Source organism: Dendrobates tinctorius, unplaced genomic scaffold (genome assembly GCF_039654945.1).
Source record: "Dendrobates tinctorius isolate UK_male_01 unplaced genomic scaffold, ASM3965494v1 ptg000075l, whole genome shotgun sequence".
Taxonomy (NCBI): Eukaryota; Metazoa; Chordata; class Amphibia; order Anura; family Dendrobatidae; genus Dendrobates; species Dendrobates tinctorius.
The window spans coordinates 25417231-25440448 of NW_027361743.1; the positions used below are offsets into that span (position 1 = coordinate 25417231).

Sequence of the window (23218 nt, forward strand, 5' to 3'; positions counted from 1 at the left end):
CCATCATAAATATTTGCCATCCCATAGTTGAGTGCCCATATACCCATCACACATCCTTCATCTCATAGTCCCATGCCCATATACCCATCATACAGATCCTCCATCCCATAGTCCCGTGCCCATATACCCCTCATACATATCCTCCATCCCATAGTCCAGTGCCCATATACCCATCACATATCCGCCATCCCATAGTCCCGTGCCCATATACCCGTCATACATATCCTCCATCCCATAGTCCAGTGCCCATATACAAATCACACATCCTCCATCCCATAGTCAACCATTATGACATCTTAATGAGCGGTGGGGCTTGCAACCTATGACATCAGCGTCGCCATGGCAACCAGTATGACAACATAATGATGGATGGGGCTTGATACACTTTTTCCCCATTATGTAGATAGGGGCAAAATTGTTTGGTGAATTGGAACGCGCGGGGTTAAAATTTCGCCTCACAACATAGCTTAGGACACTCGGGGTCCAGACGTGTGAATGTGCCAAATTTTGTGGCTGTAGCTGCGACGGTGCGGATGCCCATCCCGGACATACATATATACATACATACATACATACATACATATACATACTCACACTTGAGCTTTATATATTAGATTATTCTTCTTCATATTCTACTTCATCTTCATATTCTTCATCATATTCTTATTTGTGACAGGCATTCCTGTAGTTATCTATAAAAGTTTGAAGATTACACCTTCCGTTCTGCCTGTCACAAAAGATTTACAACAGGATTTGTCCGCGTTCAGTTTTGCCTGCAGCAGCAGGTATTTTCCAGGGGCACCACGAGGAGTAACGGACTCACCCCCATACACTGCTTAGTCTTCTTCTGCTTATACTTTAGATAATATCTTTTGCTCTGATTTTTAGTCTTATGCTTAATGTTCTTCTGCTTTTTGTTCTGCAGCTTATTGTTCTTCTGCTTCTTGGTCTTCTGTCTCTTGTTCTTCTGTATCTTGGTGTTGTCTTCCTCTTGGTCATCTTCAGGGTCATCTTCTTGGTCTTCTTCGGGGTCGTCGTCTTCTTCGGGGTGGTCTCCAGGGTCGTCGTCGCTTTCGGGGTCGTCGTCTTCTTCGGGGTGGTCTTCAGGGTCGTCGTCAGGGAGATCCAGAGTGATTACCACAACCATTCCAAAAAGCTTGAACTTGGAAATGTAGCAGAAGGTACAAGAAGGCTGAGGAACTGCTGAGAACCAGCTGACGGTACTGAAACCTGGATGAGTAGCCGAAGGTACAAGAGCCAATAGACCTACCGAGGACCAGCTGATTGTACTGGAACCCAGTTACTAAGCAGGAGGTACCTGTGCCAGAAAGCACTACCAATGACCAGCAGACGTTGGTGGAACTCGGATGCCGAGAAGGAGGCACCTAAGCCATAGGCTCTGCCTGGCACCAGCTGACGTTACTGGAACCCAGGGGGACATATTCAATATTGACTTCCAAAGAACCAGCTAATGGTACTGGAACTCAGATAGGCAGCAGAAGGTACACATGAAAAAAAAAAGTTGCAAGTCCGTGAGCTGGCCGGAGTTGCTGAAACCCACAGTCCTACAGGGGGAGCTTGTCCTATTGGCACTAGGGCACCAGCCTTCATTGCCAGATCCCGCAGCCCACATAGGAAGCACCTAAACTGTAGGCACCATGGAGTCGGCTAACCCGACCGCAACACGACAGGACAACATATTGGAGGCAAAGTGACGTTAATACTACCCAGAAACAGCTGGCGTGCTGGAACCAGGCTGGGCAGGAAGGAGTACCCGTGCCAATGACACTTCTGAGCGGCAACTGGCGGTGTTGGAGCCCAGGGATTACAGTAGAAACAGAGTGTAGCCGGAGGCCTAATTGGAGCAAGTTTAATATCTGTAGTAGTGTGAGTGTGGTCGGAGCAAGGAGAAATTGTCAGACACACAGCAGGGGATAAGCTGACGTTACTGAACCCCAATAACACAGGAGCAAGTGTTGACTGTGCAGACGGCACTTCTGAGCAGCAACTGGCGGTATTGGAGCCCAGGGATTACAGTTCAGGTGTTAGAAACATGAACACAACAGGAGACCTGGATACTGTTGCCAGCTAATTATTTAATCTAGAAGGGGACTGGCAAATTCCTGCGAGATCCAGGCCTTGTTCATTTTCAGAAAAGTAAGCCGGTCAACGTTATCGGAGGATAGTCGCATGCGACGGTCTGTTGGTACACCACCTGCGGCACTAAAGACTCGTTCCGATAATACACTAGCAGCAGGGCAAGCCAGCACCTCCAATGCATACTGGCTAAGCTCTGGCCATGTATCCAGCTAAGGCCTCTTTCACACATCAGTTTTTTGCTGTCAGGCGCGATCCGGCTTTTTTTTGTAAAACCGGATCCGGCAAAATGCAATGCCGGATCCAGTTTTTCCCCATTGACTTGCATTAGCGCCGGATGGCATTGCGTTTCATCCGTTTTTTGCCGGATCCGGCTACTTGTCTCATTCCGGCGTCTGGAAAAAATGGCTACTGTAACGTTTTTTGTCTCCGGCGAAATAGCCGGAAGTGCCGGATCCGACGCTTCCAGCTTTTTGCTACAATGAAAGTCTATGGGCGCCGGAATGCGCCGGATCCAGAAAAAGACGGATCCAGCCACCGGATCCGTTTTTTTAAGTCTGCGCATGCTCAGATACAATTGGCCAGCCCCCAGGAAACAGATATAACCTGCTAGACGGATCCAGCAGAAAAACGGATCCGTTTCTACAGTTCTCCAAAATTTATGCCGGATCCGTTTTTTCTAAAAATAGCCGGATCCTGCCTGACGCCAAAAAAAACTGATGTGTGAAAGTAGCCTTAGAGACCCAAAACTTGAAGCGGGAAGAGCCATGTGGGAGAACACTGAGAGGGCAAGACATGTAGTCTGTCACCATCTGACGGAAACGTTGCCTCCTGCTGACTGGAGCCGTCTGTGATGGTGTAGACATTTGTGGCGGGCACACAAAACTTTGCCACATTTGGGCCATACTGGTCTTGCCTTGTGCTAAGGCGCTGCTTCTGCTCCCTCTTTGTGCAGAGCTTCCTCCACTGCCTCGACGCACTGAGCTGCTTTGTAAAGCACTAGCAGCACTGCTCTCGGGTGGAATGGAGAAAATGATGGAATGCACCAGTGTGTCTTGGTACTCACGCATTTTACGCTCCCGGTTCAGCGGTGTTATGAGGCTTTGTAAGTTGTCCCGGTAGCGAAGATCTAGGAGGGTGTACACCCAATAATCAGCCGTGTTGAGAATGTGGGCGATGCGGCGGTCGTTTCTCAGGCACTGCAGCATGAAATCAACCATGTGCTGCAGACTGCCAACTGGCCAAGAAACGCTGTCCCCTGCTTGATGCGTCATCTCTGCCTGCTCTGCATCACCCAACCCTCGCTGTACATACTGACTACTAGAGCATTGTGTACCTCCCTCCTCTGGAGAGATGTCTTCCTCCTCCATTGTCTCCTCCTCATCCTCATTACAAAGTGTCCCCTGCCTAGGCCTTTGTGAGGAACCACGTTGCGCAGACTATCCAGATGCAGATGGCATTTGTGACTCCTCATCCTCCACCTCTTCCACAACCTCCTCCCTAAGTGCTTGCAGTGTTTTTTCAAGCAGGCAGATAAGGGGGATAGTCATGCTGACTAGTGCATCATCTGCACTTGCCATCCGCGTGGAATCATCGAAGGCATGCAAAACGTGGCAGATGGCCTTCATACAGGCCCACTCAGTGGTGGTGAAGTGTGAACGGCGCGCAGTGCGACTTTTTTGCGCCTGATGCAGCTGCTACTCCATTACTGCTGCCTGCTGCTCACACAACCTCTCCAACATATGTAACTTTGAATTCCACCTGGTGGGTAGGTCATATATGATGCGATGTTCCGGAAGGCAGAATCGGCGCTGCAGAGCTGCAATGCGCGATCTTGCCATGCTGGAACGCCGCAAGTGAGCGCACTCTATGCGGACCTTGTGCAGCAGTGTATCAAGATCTGGATAGTCCCTCATAAAACTCTGCACGACCAAGTTGAGCACATGTGCCAGACATAGGATGTGAGTGAGGTTGCCCAGGCCCAGAGCTGCCACCAGATTTCGGCCATTGTCACACACTACCATGCCTGGCTGGAGATTCGCTGGCACAAACCACACGTCGCTCTCCTGCTTGATGGCATTCCAGAGCTCCTGCGCTGTGTGGCTTCGATTCCCCAAAGAAATTAATTTCAATACGGCCTGTTGACGTTTGGCCACGGCTGTGCTCATATCGGTCGTAACAGGTAAGCGTTCACGGGTCCATGTGGAGGTAGACTGTGACTGCTCCTGCAGCGCTGATTCAGAGGAACTGGAGTATGAGGAGGAGTCAATGTGTACAGACTGGATTCCTGCAATCCTTGGAGTTGGCAGAACATGTACAGCGCTACTCTCAAGATCTGTACCCGGCTCCACAACATTTACCCAATGGGCAGTGAGGGAAAGATATCATCCCTGTCCATGGTTACTGGTCCACGCATCGGTGGTCAGGTGGACCTTGCTACTGACGGCGTTTAGTAGCGCATGTTTAATTTTTCCCTCCACATGCTTTTGCAGGGCAGGGACGGCTTGCCTGCTGAAATAAAAGCGGCTGGGCACGTTGTATTGTGGGACTGCCAATGCCATGAAGTTACGGAAGGTGTCAGTCTCCACCAGCCTGAATGAGCGCATTTAAAGGGACAGTAGTTTTGCAATGCCAGCATTCAGAGCCTGTGCTCGGTGGCGGTTTGCCGAGTATGGGCGCCTTTTCTCCCATGCCTGTGCTACTGATGGCTGTAGACTGGCCTGGGAGTGTGAGGATGACAGGGAGTGTGGTGCTGTGGGTGGAATGACACGTGTCTCTGTACAACAGTGCCAGAGGTTCTTCCATGGCGATCCTGTGAGGAAGCCGAACCAGCTGTGTGTGAGCTGGAGGAAGAGGCTACAACACGAGCTGAAGAGGTGGTAGGTGGTGCTGTAGGTTGGCCTAGGTCTCCAGTGTGTCTTTGTAACTCCACCACGTGCTTGGTCCGCACATGTTTCCACATATTTGTGGTATTGAGGCTGCTGACACTTTTCCCTCTTCACTTTCTGATTACACAGCTTGCATTTACCAGTACCATTTACCAGTACCAGGCTCTCACGCAGGAAAACGATGAAGAAATATATCAGGATAAGACTTTGCCAACAAACAGCAACCTTGTACGCCCTCAGAGTCCTCCTGGATGGAGAAAGAAAAATGTTGTAAAGAAGAAACGGAGAGTGGTGGTCATGGGGGATTCCCTGTTGAGAGGAACAGAGGCCGCTATATACAGACCGGATATAACTTCAAGAGAAATGTGCTGTCTTCCAGGTGCAAAAATTAAAGATGTGTCTGACAGGATATCAGGACTCTTCAGACCTACAGATGACTACCCATTCCTGCTACTACATGTGGGGACAAATGACACCGCAAGAAATGACCTGGAAGCCATCTGCAGAGACTTTGAAGACTTAGGCAAGAAAGTGAAAGAACTGGGAGCGCAGGTGGTCTTCTCTTCCATCCTCCCAGTGGATGGCCATGGAACAAGGAGGTGGAATAAGATTCTGCAGGTGAACAACTGGCTACGTCGATGGTGCCGTCAGCAAAGATTTGGATTTCTGGATCACGGAGTGAACTACTTATACGATGGACTACTTGCTAGAGATGGGGTGCACCTTACGAAGACTGGAAAACATGTATTTGGAAGTCGCCTTGCTACACTTGTAAGGAGAGCTTTAAACTAGAACAACATGGGAAGGGAAGCAAAAGACCAGAAAAAGCCATACACCTGAGAAATGCTATTGAGAACTCTGCTATTAGAAGTGAAAAGGAAGAACAAAGACAAAAGAATCCAATATTTTTATTAATTAGAGAAAGACAAAAGAATCTAATTAATAAAAATATTGGAGAAAGAGAAACCAATCACAAACTAAAATGTTTCTATACTAATGCACAAAGCATGGGCAACAAACAAGGAGAATTGGAACTACTAACACAGGAAAAGAAATATGATGTCATTGGAATAACTGAAACTTGGTGGGACGATACACATGATTGGAATACAAGACTAGAAGGATACAACTTATTTGCAAGAAACAGACTTGATAAACGAGGAGGAGGTGTTGCATTGTATGTTAGAAACGCGTATATCTGCACAGAGATTGAAGCTTCAGAGACTGGGAGTTCTGTGGAAACTGTTTGGGTAAGAATACAAGGACAGAACAATGGAAAGGACACCATTGTAGGCATTTACTACAGGCCGCCTGTGCAAGCTGAAGACATGGATGAACTCTTTATGCATCAAATGGCCAAGTTCTCCAAAAAATACGACATGGTTGTCATGGGAGATTTCAACTATCCAGACATTTGTTGGGAATCTCTCTCAGGCAAAACTAACAGGTCAAAGAAATTCTTATCCTCTCTTGCTGACAACTTTATCTTCCAGAAGGTAGGGGAGAAAACAAGGGGAACTGCTACCTTGGATCTAATCCTTATAAACAGGGAGGAAATGGTTGAGGAGGTAAAAGTGGCTGGGACCCTAGGAGGTAGAGACCATGCTATTTTAGAATTTTGGATAACTAGAGGCGGAAGACCTGTGAAGACTCAGACGTCAAGGTTAGATTTCAGAAAGGCAGATTTTAAGGGATTCAGAAAGAGAATTGGAGGGATCCAATGGCTGGATATCCTTAAAGACAAAAATGTCCAGGAAGGATGGGAAATCTTGAAAAATGAAATTCTCAAAGCACAGTTGTTAAACAATTCCGAAAAGAGGGAGGAATAGGAAGCATTTAAGGAAACCAGGATGGATGAACACAGAACTTAAGCACATGCTAAAAAGGAAGAAAAAAATGTTTATAAAATGGAAAGAGGGAGGCATATCTAAAGAAGAATATAATGCTGTCTGCAGATCCTGCAGGGCACAAATCAGATTATCTAAAGCTGAAAATGAATTGAGGCTTGCAAGAGATGTCAAAAGCAATAATAAAGGATTTTGGGGATATGTCAAAAGTAAAAGAAAAGTCAAAGATGCTATAGGAATTTTACAGGATGAAAATGATGAAATGGTAAGACAGGATGTTGAGAAGGCTGAACTTTTAAATTCCTATTTTGCATCTGTTTTCTCTCAGAAAGGAAATGTAACATCAACTGTTCTTCACTGTCCTATTAAGGGAATAGAAGAATCCAGGATATCTATAAACAGAAAGATAGTGAGGAAACACTTAGCTAACCTAAATGAATTCAAGTCTCCAGGTCCAGATGAATTACACCCCAGAGTACTGAAGGATATAGCAGAAGAAATTTTTGAACCCCTCTCCATAATCTTTGAAAATTCTTGGAGAACAGGAGAAGTGCCAGAAGACTGGAGAAGAGCAAATGTTGTTCCTATCTTCAAAAAGGGGAAGAAGGTGGACCCAGGCAACTATAGGCCGGTGAGTCTGACTTCTATACCAAGAAAGATCTTTGAACAAATTGTTAAACAACATGTATGTCAGTACCTGGATAAGAATGAAGTGATTAAACAGAGTCAGCATGGGTTTGTAACTAATAAGTCATGTCAGACTAACTTAATATCCTTCTATGACGGAATCACTGATTGGGTGGATCAAGGAAATGCTGTAGATATAGTATATCTTGACTTCAGCAAAGCATTTGACAAAGTCTCTCACACAATCCTTATTGAAAAAATGACTAAGTATGGAATGGACAAGGCAACTGTTAGGTGGATTCATAACTGGCTTAGTGATCGGACCCAAAGAGTGGTCGTAAATGGCTGCACATCCAGTTGGAAGAATGTCTCAAGTGGGGTACCACAGGGCTCTGTCCTGGGCCCTGTATTGTTCAACATCTTTATCAACGATTTAGATGAAGGAATTGAGGGTAAACTGATTAAATTTGCTGATGACACAAAGCTAGGAGGGATAGCTAATACTAGAGAAGAGAGAGAGAGGATTCAAAAAGATATAAATAAACTGGAGAAGTGGGCAGCAACTAACAGAATGGTTTTTAACAGGGAGAAATGCAAAGTACTACATCTGGGCAATAAAAATGAAAAAAGCATATACAGAATGGGAGGAATAGGGCTAAGTGACAGCACATGTGAAAAAGACTTGGGTATACTAATAGATCACAGACTGAATATGAGTCAACAGTGTGATGCAGCAGCAAAAAAGGCAAATGCAATTCTAGGATGTATTAGCAGAAGCATACAGTCTAGATCACATGGTCATTATTTCCCTCTACTCCTCTTTGGTCAGACCTCATCTGGAATATTGTGTCCAGTTTTGGGCACCACATTTTAAAAAAGACATCAACAAACTGGAGCAAGTTCAGAAAAGAGCGACCAGAATGGTGACCGATCTGCAAACCCTGTCTTATGAGGAAAGGTTGCAGGATTTGGGAGTGTTTAGTTTGCAAAAGAGAAGACTGAGAGGAGACTTAATAGCTGTCTACAAATATCTAAAGGGCTGTCACATTGTAGAAGGATCAACTTTATTCTCATTTGCACAAGGAAAAACTAGAAGCAATGGGATGAAACTGAATGGGAGGAGACACAGATTAGATATTAGAAAAAACTTTTTGACAGAGTGATCAATGAGTGGAACAGGCTGCCACGAGAAGTGGTGAGTTCTCCTTCAATGGAAGTCTTCAAACAGAGGCTGGACAGACATCTGACTGGGATGATTTAGCGAATCCTGCTTTGAGCAGGGGGTTGGACCAGATGGCCCAGGAGGTCCCTTCCAACTCTACGATTCTATGATTTGACAAAGCAAATGTCATCTGCAACTGTGTCAAAAAAGGACCAGGCACTGCAAGTCTTGGGAGCGCCCGTTTTGGGTTTTGGAAGAGGCATGCTCCTAATGGGTGCCGAAGTGGAGACTACAGGCAACCGAGTCTTCCCTCTCCCTCCTTTTTTGGCCGGGGAATCTCTTCCTGCTCCCACCACCTTCCTGTACCTCACGCCATGATGGGTCAAGGACCTCATCATCTACACTACCCTTTTCAAACGACTGCTTCTCCTGGGTAGTCTTGACAGCAGAGTACTCACCAGAAAGTGGCACCTGAGTCTCATCAGATGCGTACTGAGGTGTGCTGACAATAGGCACTGGCCCACGCGCCTCTTCAGATTTAGAGAGACAAAGCATTTGCGCATCATTGCATACTACCTCTTCTTCAAATTCTTGAATGCTGCTTGGCTGGCCCCCTCTTTCCAAGCCAACAGATTCAGAGAACAGAAGTAGAGATGGCTCCTTTCCAGGGCTCTCTGACTCCCTGGGCAATTTGGCAGGTGGTGAAGAGACAGATGGGTGCTCTTCAGTGCTCTGGACCTGAGAGGATCTGGAACTAATTGAAGTCAATGTGTTAGCTGCCATCCATCCGACAACGGCTTCAATTTGTTCGTCCCGCAGCAGTGGGGTACGGCGAGCTCCTACAAAGCTGCGCATAAAGGACTGTTCCCTGGTAAAACTGGGGGATGCTGAGTCACTGGTGCCCGCAGCAGGCACAAAATCCCCACGTCCTCTCCCTGCAGAAACTCCACGACCACGTGCCTTACTCCCTGCCTTCTTCATCTTGGTAGACTGATAAAGATCGGCAGAAAAGTACTAAGGGCTTAGTGTGCTTATTCCTGAACAGCTGCTAACAGGTATAAGAAACACTAATTTTATAAAGTGTGGACTAGACTTTAATATGAGCTAATGTGGCGTACACAACTGTAAAGTGGAGTGTTTGGTGAACTTTATTAACTTTTTTTTTTTTTCACAAAAAGACACTGGATGTGCCCAAAGATGTAAAACCGATAGTATCACAAACTTTTTGTAGCTATTACAATGCAGGAAGGTAACCTACAATGCAATAGATGAAGCTCCAAAAAATAGGCTAATACTAATCTGACTGGGGCTGCAGGGCACAAGCCAGCAGAAAGGCTCCTCTATCTACTCCTATATAGTGTTTTCAAGCAATCTAGCTGGATACGGATGGAACCACACTAATAGGAGAAATCTGGAAAAATGAGCAGCAGTAATGCAAAAAAGCACAATGTATGAGGCAGTGACGCACGCTGACTGGACTACAACCGGAGGTGGCTGCAGAACACACTACAGCGTGAGCTGCACTCACACACAGAGACTTCGGAGATAGCCGTGAACAGCGCTGCCAGGCAAAAGAAAGCTTCTCACACAGCGGTTGCTAAAGTTGCCTGGGTAATGCGCAATAAAGCAAAAAATCGCTAGCTCAAACTGTCCCTCAGTCCGAACAGCAGCGTCCTGTCCCTAAGTAAATTCACAGCAGAGTGAACCCAAAATGGCGGCGGCTTTGATAGTGCCTCATGACATTTCAGCAGCCAATCACAGCCATGCCATTAGTTAACATGCATAATCGGATGTGCCCACACTTCTTAGGATTCCTCATTGGCTGAATAAAATCAAACTGGCTCATTGCATTATGGGAGCTTCCGATTCCGGTATTCGGTATTCTAAAAGTATCGGAACTCCGATACCGCGAATATAGGCCGATACCCGATATTGCAGTATCGGAATGCTCAACACTAGTCCCTATACAATAAGAGGGGGAATGGATTTATTCCCCTCTTTTTATTTGATGAAAAAGCCAAACTGGACTTTCAGAACAATAATTAACTGGAGGGGCCTGAACAAATTCCTGAAAGTTTAGACATTCAAGATGGAATCCATAAGATTAACCATATGGCTGTGTGCACACGTCCGGAATTCCCGCGGATTTTATGCGTTTTTGCCGCGTTTTTTCGCTGCGAAAACGCATAAAATAAGCAAGCCATTGTATTCAATGGCATTCCGCACATGCTGTGCTAATGCTGCGTATTTTTCCACAGCAAAATCTTATCGCAGAAAAATACGCAGCATGCTGTAGATAACCCCCCCGATGTCTATGCCGGCAGCTGGAAGCCAAAAAAAAGGGTGCCAGATTCCCTTTAAGTCTCTGGGAGAAAAGATCCGGAACTTCCAGTAGCCCCCATGGTTAAATCTCAAACAGGAAAATCGTGGCGTCTTGGGCCAGAAGGGTGCTATTAGGATGACTCTGGAATTAGGACTGCTGAAAATAGAATCACTGGTGAAAGGCATATACTAGATCTTCACTCCATCTGATCACGAAGGCATTTACTACCTGAGTATTATCACTGGAATTCAGAGAACATTTTTCCACCTGTTTTGTTTGCAAATACATCCATGCCTGTCAAGCCCCACAAGTTCATTATCTGAATGAAAATTGATTGGTTCAAAGCCCATTCTCCCAGCTTTAGCTTTCTTTGTATCAACTTCTGGAGATCTGTGCCATTCACCTGGACAACGCTACTGCCGTGGTTTGCATCTATCACAAGGGCAGAGTAGTGAGCATGACAGTCTTAGACGTCAGAGGTATCCTGCATCCTGGTTTGGCCCGTACAAAACGTTCCGGCTCTCTCCTCGCAGTACACATTCCCAGCGTCATCCTTACGGACTGACCGTGAAGAGCCTGGAAATGTGTTTACTCAATTGTCTCTTTCGCTTCCCTCTCTTTTGCCCTTCTTACACTCAGGCCTAGATTCCGATCTGTTTCTCAGCACCCATAAAGGTCAAGTCTCCACCTTTTTCAATCCTCTTCCAGAAGATCCATGGCCTTTGTCCCATAATCAGGACTTTCCTGCAGGCAGTTTTTCACTCTCCTCCTAGAGTTGTGGAATCTCATGTCCGTTCTTCAGGATTCACCCTTTGAATCCATTCACAATATTTCTCTCGCCTTTCTGAAAGGTTTCGTTCCTTGTTTGTAGTTGTCACCTCTATCAGGCGTGCCTCCGAACTTGCATCTCTTCCTATTGTTAGTCTTTCCTACTGGCCTGTGAGGATAAGGTTAGTCTCGCGTCTGGTTCCATCCTCTCTTCCTAAGGAAGTGTCTACCTTTCATCTCAAAATGTTCTTTATGCTTCTTCTTATCCTCTGGGGTAGTCTTTTCACAAAAAGGATCTTGTCAGAGCTCTGCATCAGTACGATACAGCATCCATCTGACGTTCGGTTTCTCTTTTTTCCTGATTCCTGAAGGAGTGCTCTCTGCTTCCAAGACCTCCACTTCCCGATGGATTTGTTCTCCCATCGTGGTAGCGTACCAAGTGAAGAAAAGTACGCTCCCACATGGGGCCACTTATCACTCTACATGTGCATTGCGGGTTTCTTCAGCTGTTCGCAGTCAGACCTCTGCCTTACAGCTGCTTCCTGGTCTTGGTCCATACCTTCTCCCAGTTCCACATGTTTCTCACCTAGGCTTCAGTGGACGTCGGCTTGAACAGGAAGGTTCTGCTTACAGCAGGGGACCTTCCTTAGACCTGTGAGTAGCTGTTTTTTATCCCACCCTAGAGTCTGGATGCCCCATGGTTTCCTATGACCCCAATGAAGCGATAGAGAAAAGCTTTTTAGTACTCACTGCAAAATCTTTCTTGGAGCCTTCTTGGGTAATCTTTTATCTCGTTTCCTACTGCTTTCTCACTAACTGGCTCCTTGCAAGTTGGTAAGTGTAGCCTGCTAGGAAGGAGTTACAGTGAACCTTGTCAGCAGGATTGTGCTGAGTAACCTACAGACACTGTCAGGTTGGCACGTTCTACTGATTAAAATGATACCATGGTTGATTAAATCCGTCTTGTGGTTGTTAATCTTTATTTCTAGTTTTCATTTTGATTCTTGTGCTTTGGGGACGGGCCTGTGGGGGAGGGGGGTCTCTTTATGATTTGTTCTGCTTTCATCTGTATGGCTTATGGCTGATCGATATAATATGGTTTGGAAAAAAAATAAAATTCACATTAATCAGGCAGGCGCCTGTGCATGATCCGAGGGATATGCATGTTTTCGTTTTAATTACACATATAGTTTTTATTTTAAGATTGTTTTTTCCTTTCTATGGCTCTGCCGGCGATACCTACGCAGTAGCATCTATCTGAACACGATAGAAGCTGCTGCGCAGGTGTGTCCACCGGCACCATTTTGTTTCAGAATTTTTATTTTATTTTTTTTCAAACAAAACTGTGTAAATAAAAAGAAAATATGCATATTATCCCCCGTAACATTCTACATTGCAGGTGCTGCTGCCGGTGCCTGCCTGTTAAATGTGAATTTTTTTTTCTAAACCATGTTATATTCAGTATGTAAAATAGGGGGCAGGTCACTGAGGGATCAATGCCCTGTCGTACAGATCTAAATCTAAGCAGAAGACCACATAAAGACCCCCTCCCTCAGGCTGCCCTGGAGTACGAGAATATCATTAATTGAAAACTAAAAATAAAGATTAAACAGCAACCACAAGATTAATTTCATTAACCAAGGTATAATTTTAATCAGTATAACGGCGCCAACCTGACACTGTAGGTTACTGTGCACAGTCCTGCTGATAGGTTCACTTTAACTTTATCTGCCTGGTTTCAGCCTCCTAGTGGCAGCAGCATACACCCATGGTTTCCTGTGTCCACAAGTGATTGTTTAGAGAAAGTGTTTTTTCGCTGAGTACCCAGAATCATCTTTTTGTCATTTTGTGTTTATATCTTTATTTTTATTCACAGTTTACCTTAAGGTGTTATTTTTTTATGATTTGTTAGTTCAGACTTGTATAGATGTAGTGATACCAAACAAATGATTCAAGTTTTTGGGTAATACGGTTTTTTATTTATTTTTTACTTTTTTAGTGTGCGTGGTGGACTTGCACTTGAGTTCGTTTGATTTTTTTTTTTTAATATTGCAATACCACAGTATTGCAGTATAAAAGGAAACTGGCTATGCTTCACAAAATCACCAAGATGGCAGTCACAAGGACCTTTTCAGCATACGCCTAGCTGCCATGATAAGGTGTCGGGGTGGATGTCGATTGTAACCCAAACCTTTGGGACAGACCGTGACACAAAAATGAATGGTCATGCTCAAGTCTTGGCCCCTGCATGCATTGAATTTATTTACAGTATTTTTGTATTTCATTTTGTACCACTACTAAATAGACTATTTTTTTTTTAAACTGAAGAGTAAAAATACAGTAAATGGCTCTGGAGACCGCTCTATGTATATAGTAAATCATGTATGGGGGAATGGATTAATAACTTTGTTAGAGAATATGTTCTCAAATTGATTTGGAGCACAAGGTGGTTTTGCACCATTGAGTATGATATAAACTACTGGATATTTTAATAGTTTTTTCTTTTTTTTTTCCCCCCAGCTTTACCTAATGCTGAAGAAGCGGTCATAAAGTATGTTGACTTTGGAAATATTTCCAAAGTTAATATTGCTGGTTTGAGACGTTTGAAGGAAGAATTTATGGCATTACCTATCAAGGTAAAAACTGTTAATAATGAGAAAGCACTATACATGATATCTAACATATCTAGTCGTTAAGTCGTGTCAAGGAACACCCAAGTTAAGGGTCCGTTACACTAAACGACGCACCAGCAATCCCGACAATGATACGACCTGGTCAGGATTGCTGGTGCGTCGCTACATGATCGCTGGTGAGCTGTCAAACAGGCAGACTCACCAGCGATCAGGACCAGTGAGGACGCTGGTATCCAGGGTAAATAGCGGGTAACTAAGCGCGCGCGTCGCATAGTTACCCGCTGTTTACCCTGGATACCAGCGTGCTCGCGCTGGGAGCTGGTATCCAGGGTAAACAGCGGGTAACTAAGCGACACGTGCGCTTACTTACCCGCTATTTACCCTGGATACCAGCTCCCAGCGTTTGCTTACAGCGCTAGGAGCTCACTGATCGTTGGTCTCCCACTGCCACACGCAGCGATGCGCGCTGGCCAGTGGGAGACCAACGATCAAAAAATGGCCCAGGACATTCCTGCACGATCAGCGATACCTGGCGGGGGGCCGGTCGATGATGCGTGCCACACACAGCGAGATCGCTGATGCGTCACAAAATCACAAAAACTCCAAGTGCAATGGAGTAAGGCACATTGCGTGGCATTTTGAATTATCCTCCCACCTCTCTTCTTGCTCCCTCCTTGACCACTTGCAATCCGGCTTCCGGCCACACCACTCCTCTGAAACTGCTCTAACTAAGGTCACCAATGACCTGCTAGCCACCAAGGCCGAGCGACACTACTCTGTCCTCATCCTCCTGGACCTGTCTTCTGCCTTTGACACAGTGGACCATTCCCTATTACTACAGACCCTCTCATCTCTTGGTATCACAAACTTGGCCCTATCTTGGATTGCGTCATACCTAGCAGACCGGACATTCAGCGTCTCCCATTCGCACACCACCTCCTCACCGCGCCCCCTATCCGTCGGAGTCCTGCAAGGTTCAGTCCTAGGGCCCCTGCTCTTCTCCGTTTACACCTTCGGCCTCGGACAGCTCATAGAATCTCATGGCTTTCAGTATCATCTCTATGCTGATGACACACAGATCTACATCTCTGGACCAGATATCACCTCCCTACTAAACAGAATCCCTCAATGTCTGTCTATTTCATCCTTCTCCGCTAGATTTCTAAAACTTAATATGGACAAAACAGAATTAATCATCTTTCGCCCATCTCACGTGACCCCCCCCCCCCCAACAGACCTATCCATTAAAGTAAACGGCTGCCCACTCTCTCCAGTCCCACAAGCTTGCTGTCTCGGGGTTATACTTGTCACCGATTTCTCTTTCAAACCACATATCCAAGCCTTTCCGCTTCCTGCCGACTTCAACTCAAAAATATTTCACGGATCCGTACATTCCTCAACCAAGAATCTGCAAAAACCCTAGTTCGTGCCCTCATCATCTCCCGCCTTGACTACTGCAACCTCCTGCTCTGTGGCCTCCCCTCTAACACTCTTGCACCCCTCCAATCTATTCTTTATTCTGCTGCCCAACTAATCCACCTGTCCCCCCGCTATTCCCCGGCCTCTCTCCTCTATCAATCCCTGCACTGGCTCCCCATTACCCAAAGACTCCAGTTCAAAACCTTAACCATGACATACAAAGCCATCCACAACCTGAGTCCTCAGTACATCTGTGACCTTGTCTCCCGGTACTTACCTGCACGCAACCTCCGATCCTCACAAGATCTCCTTCTGTACTCCCCTCTTATCTTCTCTTCCCACAATCGCGTACAAGATTTCTTCCACGCATCCCCTCTACTCTGGAACTCTCTACCACAACATATCAGACTCTCGCCTACCAGAGAAACCTTCAAAAAGAACCTGAAGACCTACCTCTTCCGACAAGCCTACAACTTGCAGTAACCACCGATCCACCAAACCGCTGCACGACCAGCTCTACCCTTGCCTACTGTATCCTCACCCATCCCGTTGTGGATTGTGAGCCCTCGCGGGCAGGGTCCTCTCTCATCCTGTACCAGTCGTGACTTGTATTGTTTAAGATTACTGTACTTGTATGTATTATGTATACCCCTCCTCACATGTAAAGCGCCATGGAATAAATGGCGCTATAATAATAAATAATAATTTTGATTAAAAGAAAATCAAGGAGAGAGCATATAAAGCACTGCTACACAAAAGGCCAATAATTTATTAGAATATGTTCCTTTTAGAGATTAGAAAATTGAATTTGACATGAATCAAACTTGTGTTGAATTTTAGTAGTGACGAATTTGAATAGTTTGCAAATCGATTCATAAGAATCATCAAAAAATGCCTGTCCCTATTTTGCACAAAAGCAGATTGCATAAGATGCAGAAAGCTTACTTGACCTCAGTTGCAGCCATTTGGCTATCCCATGATGCTTTGCAGTCATCATATCATATGAAACAGCGCAGTTAGTTAGGAGTGACTGTCCTAGCCTGTTTAAAAGCTGAGGCAGGAAGCCTTTTTTGGGTGATTCTGAATAGTTTAAGGATACTTGAGCCAACAGCAAAACAATAGAGATAGGGAGAGAAAGCCACAAAACATGGGACAAATATTAGAGAGTGTGGTTTTCAGTTGCCGCAGTGAAGGAGTTTAAGGCTAAGTTCCCACGATTAACTTTTTTTAACATGCATTTTTAACTCATTTTTGATGCTGCATATTTTGTCTCTGGTCTGTCATGCCTTAGGATAGGTTCACATTCGCGTTCGAGTCCGCAGCGTATCATCCCCATGCGCAGTCGCATGCAAAATGCATGTTTATACAGCGTTTTTTATGCGCATCATCTTGTGATTAATGGAAATTTAAACTCTGCGTATGCGCTTTTGCATGCGTTTGCGTGGTTTATGCGCATACGTTCGATATGACCCCAGACAAAAATGGGTGTGTCTATTGGGATTTCTTTATTGCGTACCAATGCGTTCCCATAGACAGTAATGAGTTTTTTGACACACTCATCCGCGTGTGCATGCATGCACATACTTGACAGATTTATGACGCCTCAAAAAATGAAACCTGTTGCGTTCACTGGACACAGCCGCACACCGCAAAACGACGCATACGTACGCAAAAGCATGCGAACGTATGCAAACGCACGTCCCTGTGTACACCATGTTAAACACATGTACGCATGCGGATCAAACGCTACAAACACTAATGTGAAACCAGCCTTAATGTTTTTTTTTTGTTTTTGATACTTCTGTTTTTTTGCTTTGACAAAACTATATGGACATACTTAGGTGCGGATTACACGTGTCTTTGATGCATTTTCGCCTCTGAAATTCCCTTAATCACGTATGCACGTTTTTATCCTGCTGATTTTCTGCATCTAATGTAAGTCTATAGGGAAAATCCACACAGAAACGCATAGAAAACTCAGCGTAACCACATGAGAAATTGACATGCTGCGGTTTGAAAAACGCACCGCAGGTCAGGTTATGCAGCGTTAAAAAGAAGCACAGTGAGCATGAGATTTCTATTAATCCCATCTACTTGGCTAGAACTGTAAAACATGCAGCGTCAAAACGCACCAAAAACACATCGTGGGAACATAGCCTAGTAATGTGCAAATGCAGAGAAAAATTTGATAGGTGGAAATTAAAATAAGAGATCCTAATAACGATTCAAGTGTGATTGATCATATATATATATATATATATATATATATATATATATATATATATATATATATATATCATATATATTCTTTTTTTCTCTTTTCATTCTTCATGCACTAGAAAGCAGCAAGACAGCAAAGTATCCCGTCATAAGCAGCTATTATGAGTTGTTTCATTTCTAGTTCAATCCTTTTTTGAAAAGAGAATAATTGTAGTAAAACGAATGAATAACTTATTGACGTGGCTTCGGTGGTCATTGATGATACATATTTCATAATTTCTATCATTTTGTATGATTCTAATAGTAGCTATTTTTAATATTTTTATTGGGTTATTGTTAAAAATGGAAAATAAAGCCTTATTAAAAACGGATAAAAATCCAGACTTTTAACTACGGCTGTCTACTCCAAAAATAGCCTTTAAGATTCCGATGTAGCATTTTTTATTCGGTCCTTTTTGGGAAGAGGTGGAGAGAATAATTGTGTTTTAAAAAAAAAAATAAATAAAATAACAAAAAAACTTTAAACAATTCAGATATTTTTGATTCAGTCCTTTTGGGGTGGGGGAAATAGTTGTGTTAAGAAAACAAGACATTTAAATGTTGCACACCTGCTTTAGTAGTTAGAGTTGACATCCATTCATGCCACGCCAATATTGGACATGTACCTGCAGTGTCTAGCGTTTTTCTTAAATTTTGGAATGAGGAGAACATTTAGGGGTGACAAAAGTAAACTGAAGCATAAATGAATGGTAAAAGTGGCAATGGACTAGGTTGATGTTTAAAAAAAAAAAAGAAAAAAATACTATGGCTAACAATATGGGAGCCCCAAAAAGTAGCTTCAACACCACCACTGGCAACAGCTGTAGTACTACAAAATACAGGTTACAATTGTCCTCTTTTTGCCTCTCGCAAGTATATTAGTATGGAAAAAGCCATGGCAGTTATGGAGTGTATGGCGTTCTCAGTCACAGCAGGATGATGATACCTCTGACAAGTGACACTGTCAGTTTGAGTTTGTGTTTTTAAAAGTAATTTTTCCCTGCCTCCATAACAGCTAATCTATTGCATTGTAGATTTTAAGTTCCAAGACCCTCTATTCTGTCCCTTTTTAGTTTCTTAAGCCACAGCATTCCGGAGTTTGTGGAAAATATTTCACATCAACATCTTGATTTATTAAATGAGATGGTACAAACTAGAGGTGGCAATTGGGAGATAGACAAGGAATTTCCTTCAGTAAGATAACAGTCAAGAGAGTTGGGGATGATGATGACAAAGATGATTGTTCTGTGGTGGCAAGACATTGGTACCAGATCGTGGTGGTGATGAGGAAGGGATGTCATCCATGGTGAAGGTTATTGATGTCTGAGGGGAGCCAATGTCTGGCTAAATATAATCTTCCAGGTGCTGATCTGCTTTTTTGCAGTCAGCTTGGGTGGAAGTGATGTCGCATCTGCTTTTGGGTGGAAGTGATGTCGCATCTGCTTTTTGTGGCCTAACAGTGCCTGGAAGCTCTGGTCATGGTGCTGGTAAGTCTATACGTCGGCGTCATGGGAGTGCAAATAAGTTTTTGAAATTACCAGTGGAGCAGTTCGTTGTAGCTCTGCAGTAGGAAAATAAGCTTTCAACGTCCTAGCTCTAATTGATTAGGAGCTACATCTCTCAATCAGCACATGAAACAGGATCACTTTTTTTATGTCATAAAAGTATCCTGAGTATCATGAGTAAAGCTCAAACTGTCATCCTCTTTCTTGTTTTTCCTTCTCATCTTTCTGGTAGCCAGACTGTATTATCAACTAGTGCCTGGTTGTTGTCATAATCACAATCCTCATCTACTGCTTTGTGGCCTCTTCCATTTTTATTTTGTCAGTCATGTGTGTGCCCATGGGACATGAGTCCAGTTGTCCGTTTTTGTGGAAACTCAACTTCAACATGACAAAGTTAGCCAGCTGCTTCCTTACTATGTTGATTGAAACAAAAAGAAAAAACGCAGTATGACAAACGTGCAAAAATACTGTTTTACAAAAAATACATAACAGTAGACAGCCAGCGCTAGTAAAAAATGATAACAAGAACATGCACTACTGTTATGTATTTTTTACAACAGAGTATTTTTGCACGTTTGTCATACTGTGTTTTTTTTTTTTTTTTTGTGTTTCAGACTTTAGGTGGTGTGAACAGTTTCTTACTGACCTGTTCATTCTTGTGCATGTCTCATGTGTTTTTAATCCACTAATTTTTTGCTTATGCAAGCTTTGGGAGATCCCCCCCCCCACCTTCTCTCTTGTGTGACATGCACAAGAGCCATTTTGCCCAGCGTGCCCATACTGTGCAGTGCCTTTATGAATTCTGCTCATGTACGTATTGTTCACATGATCAGGTTTTAAATACATTAGATAGGACTGCTCCGAAAAAGGGTTACCGTGACGTGGTGGAGTGGCTTTGTATACATTTTTTGCAAAATACGTATCAACTAAATACCCTGTTCTTGTTATCATTTTTTACTAGCACTGGCTGTCTACTGTTATGTATTTTTTTACAACAGAGTATTTTTGCACGTTTGTCATACTGCATTTTTTCTTTGTGTTTCAGTCTTTAGGTGGTGTGAACAGTTTCTTACTGACCTGTTCATTCTTGTGCATGTCTCATGTGTTTTTAACTTACTATGTTGATTGTAGTTGTACTGCCTTTTGTAAAATGGTGGTGTGTGCTCAGCCTCGATGGAAAATGCATAGCTGCCATTATTTCTTGTAGAAATCTGTCACTGCTGTGTTTCGTACTCTTATGAAACAGAGACCATGTGCCACTCCTTGACGTTGTGCTGCAACTTCCACTCCACCATCAACAGCAACTGTGGCTAGGCACATTACATGACTTTCATTAAGTCAATCATTTGAATGATAATGCATTTACCACAGTCCGGCCAGTTGTTTACTTGTGATGCCTCCAGCAGGTAAAGGTACTGTCACACTTAGCGATGCACCAGCGATCCCGACCAGCGATATGACCCAGTGAGGATCGCTGGTGCATCGCTAAGTGGTCGCTAGTGAGCTGCCAAACAGGCAGATCTCACCAGCGACATAGCAGCGGTCGGCGGTCGCTACTTACCTGTCAGATGAGGCGATCCTGACGTCCTCCCGCCCGCGTCCACGTGTCACTCGTCAGCGCCACAGGAAGCCCACAGGAAGTGGCTGACGAGAAACGGTCCAGGACGTTCTCGCGCGATCAGCGATAACCAGCGGGGGAGCCGGTCGGAGGTAAGTATCAAACATAGCGATATCGCTAGTAATATCGCTGCTACGTCACAAAAACCAGTGACGTTACAGCGATGTTGCTAGCGATATCGCTTAGTGTGACAGGCCCTTAACTCTTGTGCACCTCCTCAAAATTATAATCAATGGACATCTTCCTGTCCTTAACTGCACCAGGGAAAAACATATCAAAAATCAGACTGGATGGCTACTCGTCAACTACAACTGGGCAACTTAGCAAGTGACAAACCAGAAACAACATAGTTACCATGCGTTTATTCAATATATCACATGCTTGATGCATGGTACATGTCCTCAATTTCTTCATTCTCAAAAGATGAAAATGTTTTGTTTTTTTTCAAACAAATTTATTTCCTTCCAGGATTCCAATTTTCTTTACCACCATAAATTTTTAGTAACTGTAACTTTTGGGGTATTGACTGTTGTGACTTACCCTGGTAGTAGAACCTTGCGCAGGATTCGTCTGTTGTATGTTGCCTGTGCCGATGCATCATATCCAGGTCTCCACCATCTGATCTAGCACATCTTGTAGATCAGATTGCCTACATGATGGGAAAGTACATCCATTCTGCCTGTCTTGAAGCAGCTGCTTTGCCAAAGCTTCAGTTGAATTGGCAGCTATTCTTCATTTCTTCTAGCTGAAAGCATGGAATGCTGACCATGCATCCTAATGGTCCCTTGTGAACCTTTTCTTTCCGTGGCTCTCATATTTTCTGGTAGAAGCTGATAATTTCAGACCCACGGTTGGGAAGAGCACCCTGCTTCCACAGACTTGAACAACTCGATCATCGTTTAACTGATAGCCTCATCATTGTCGCTCCTTTCATCAGTTCCTGCCTAACTTAAAGGATTCCAGTTTTCTTTATCATCATCATTTTTAGTGACTGTAACTTTTGGGGTATCGACTGTTGTGAATTACCCTGGTAGTAGAACCTTGCGCAGGATTGGATTGTTGCACAGGACAGGGCATGAAAGTTTAAAAAAAAATTTGGAATAAAATGCATGGTCAGCCCTCCATGACTATAATTTTCTTTATCATCGTCATCATCTTTGGTATAAATTTGTATTTCTTGGGCTCTTTACTGGTGGGGCACAAGAAACCATGTCTGTACGCTGCTACCACTGGTAGGCTAAGACTTAACAATTAAAACCTTACGAGAAAAACATGGGTTCCTCCTCAGGCCTCAACCACCTACTGGCAACCAAGCTATTCAGTTTAGCTTAGTGTCAGGGGGCAGACACTGGACTGGAGCTCCAGACTGGTTTCTTCCAATTGTGTATTTTTTTTTATTTTCTCTAATAGGGAAACAGTGAGATGGGCAGTTTTGCGTTTCCCAACCCAAAAGACAGCACAGTTCTGTCATGGGTCAATATGTATCCTCTCTTGCCTGAACGGCGAGAGATTTTCTTTTCCTAACCCAGTCAGCCATTAAGGGGCATTGTTGCGGACAGTCCTTGCCTCTTTTTCCTCTGCCACATTCATGGAGCGAATACCGAGACGGAGATGATTTTCTCTGCATACGAATTATGGCTTGATCAATCTTTAAGTACGGGCAAGTGGATCTTCTCCCCGCATCCTGCTCCATTGTGCCAGCCCCTCCCTGTGATGCTCATAGTCTGTCTTTTTCTGTTTTTATTTCTTCACCTATAGCCTTATTTTTTGGGGTCCCTCTCAGCTCCACCGTTCCTCCTGTCTTGCCTCCTGATGCCTCGGTTGAGGCAGGGACTTAAATTTAGTCCCCGACTTCAGTTGCAATTTTGCTGAAGTGACTGTCAATGCCCCCTTGGCCAATCAGATGATTTTAACCCCATAATGACCGGAGGTTTTTCCGGCTTTGCGTTTCAGTTTTTTACTCCCCTTTTTCCCAAAGCCATAACTTTTTTCAATATAGCTAAGTGAGGGCTTGTTTTTTGGGGGACAAGTTGTACTTATGAACGATGACATTGGTTTTACCATGTCATATA

The 23218-nt window shown here is 44.2% G+C and overlaps 1 protein-coding gene across 2 annotated transcripts in view; it reads left to right on the forward strand.

The window, feature by feature from the left end:
• RNF17 (ring finger protein 17) overlaps positions 1-23218 on the forward strand; it is a 585601-nt gene that overhangs the window by 356303 nt on the left and 206080 nt on the right. For both annotated transcript variants that reach the window (XM_073583105.1, XM_073583106.1), the window contains one exon: positions 14233-14348. In XM_073583105.1, the coding sequence (XP_073439206.1) occupies positions 14233-14348 (116 nt within the window). The remainder of the gene's footprint in view (positions 1-14232; positions 14349-23218) is intronic.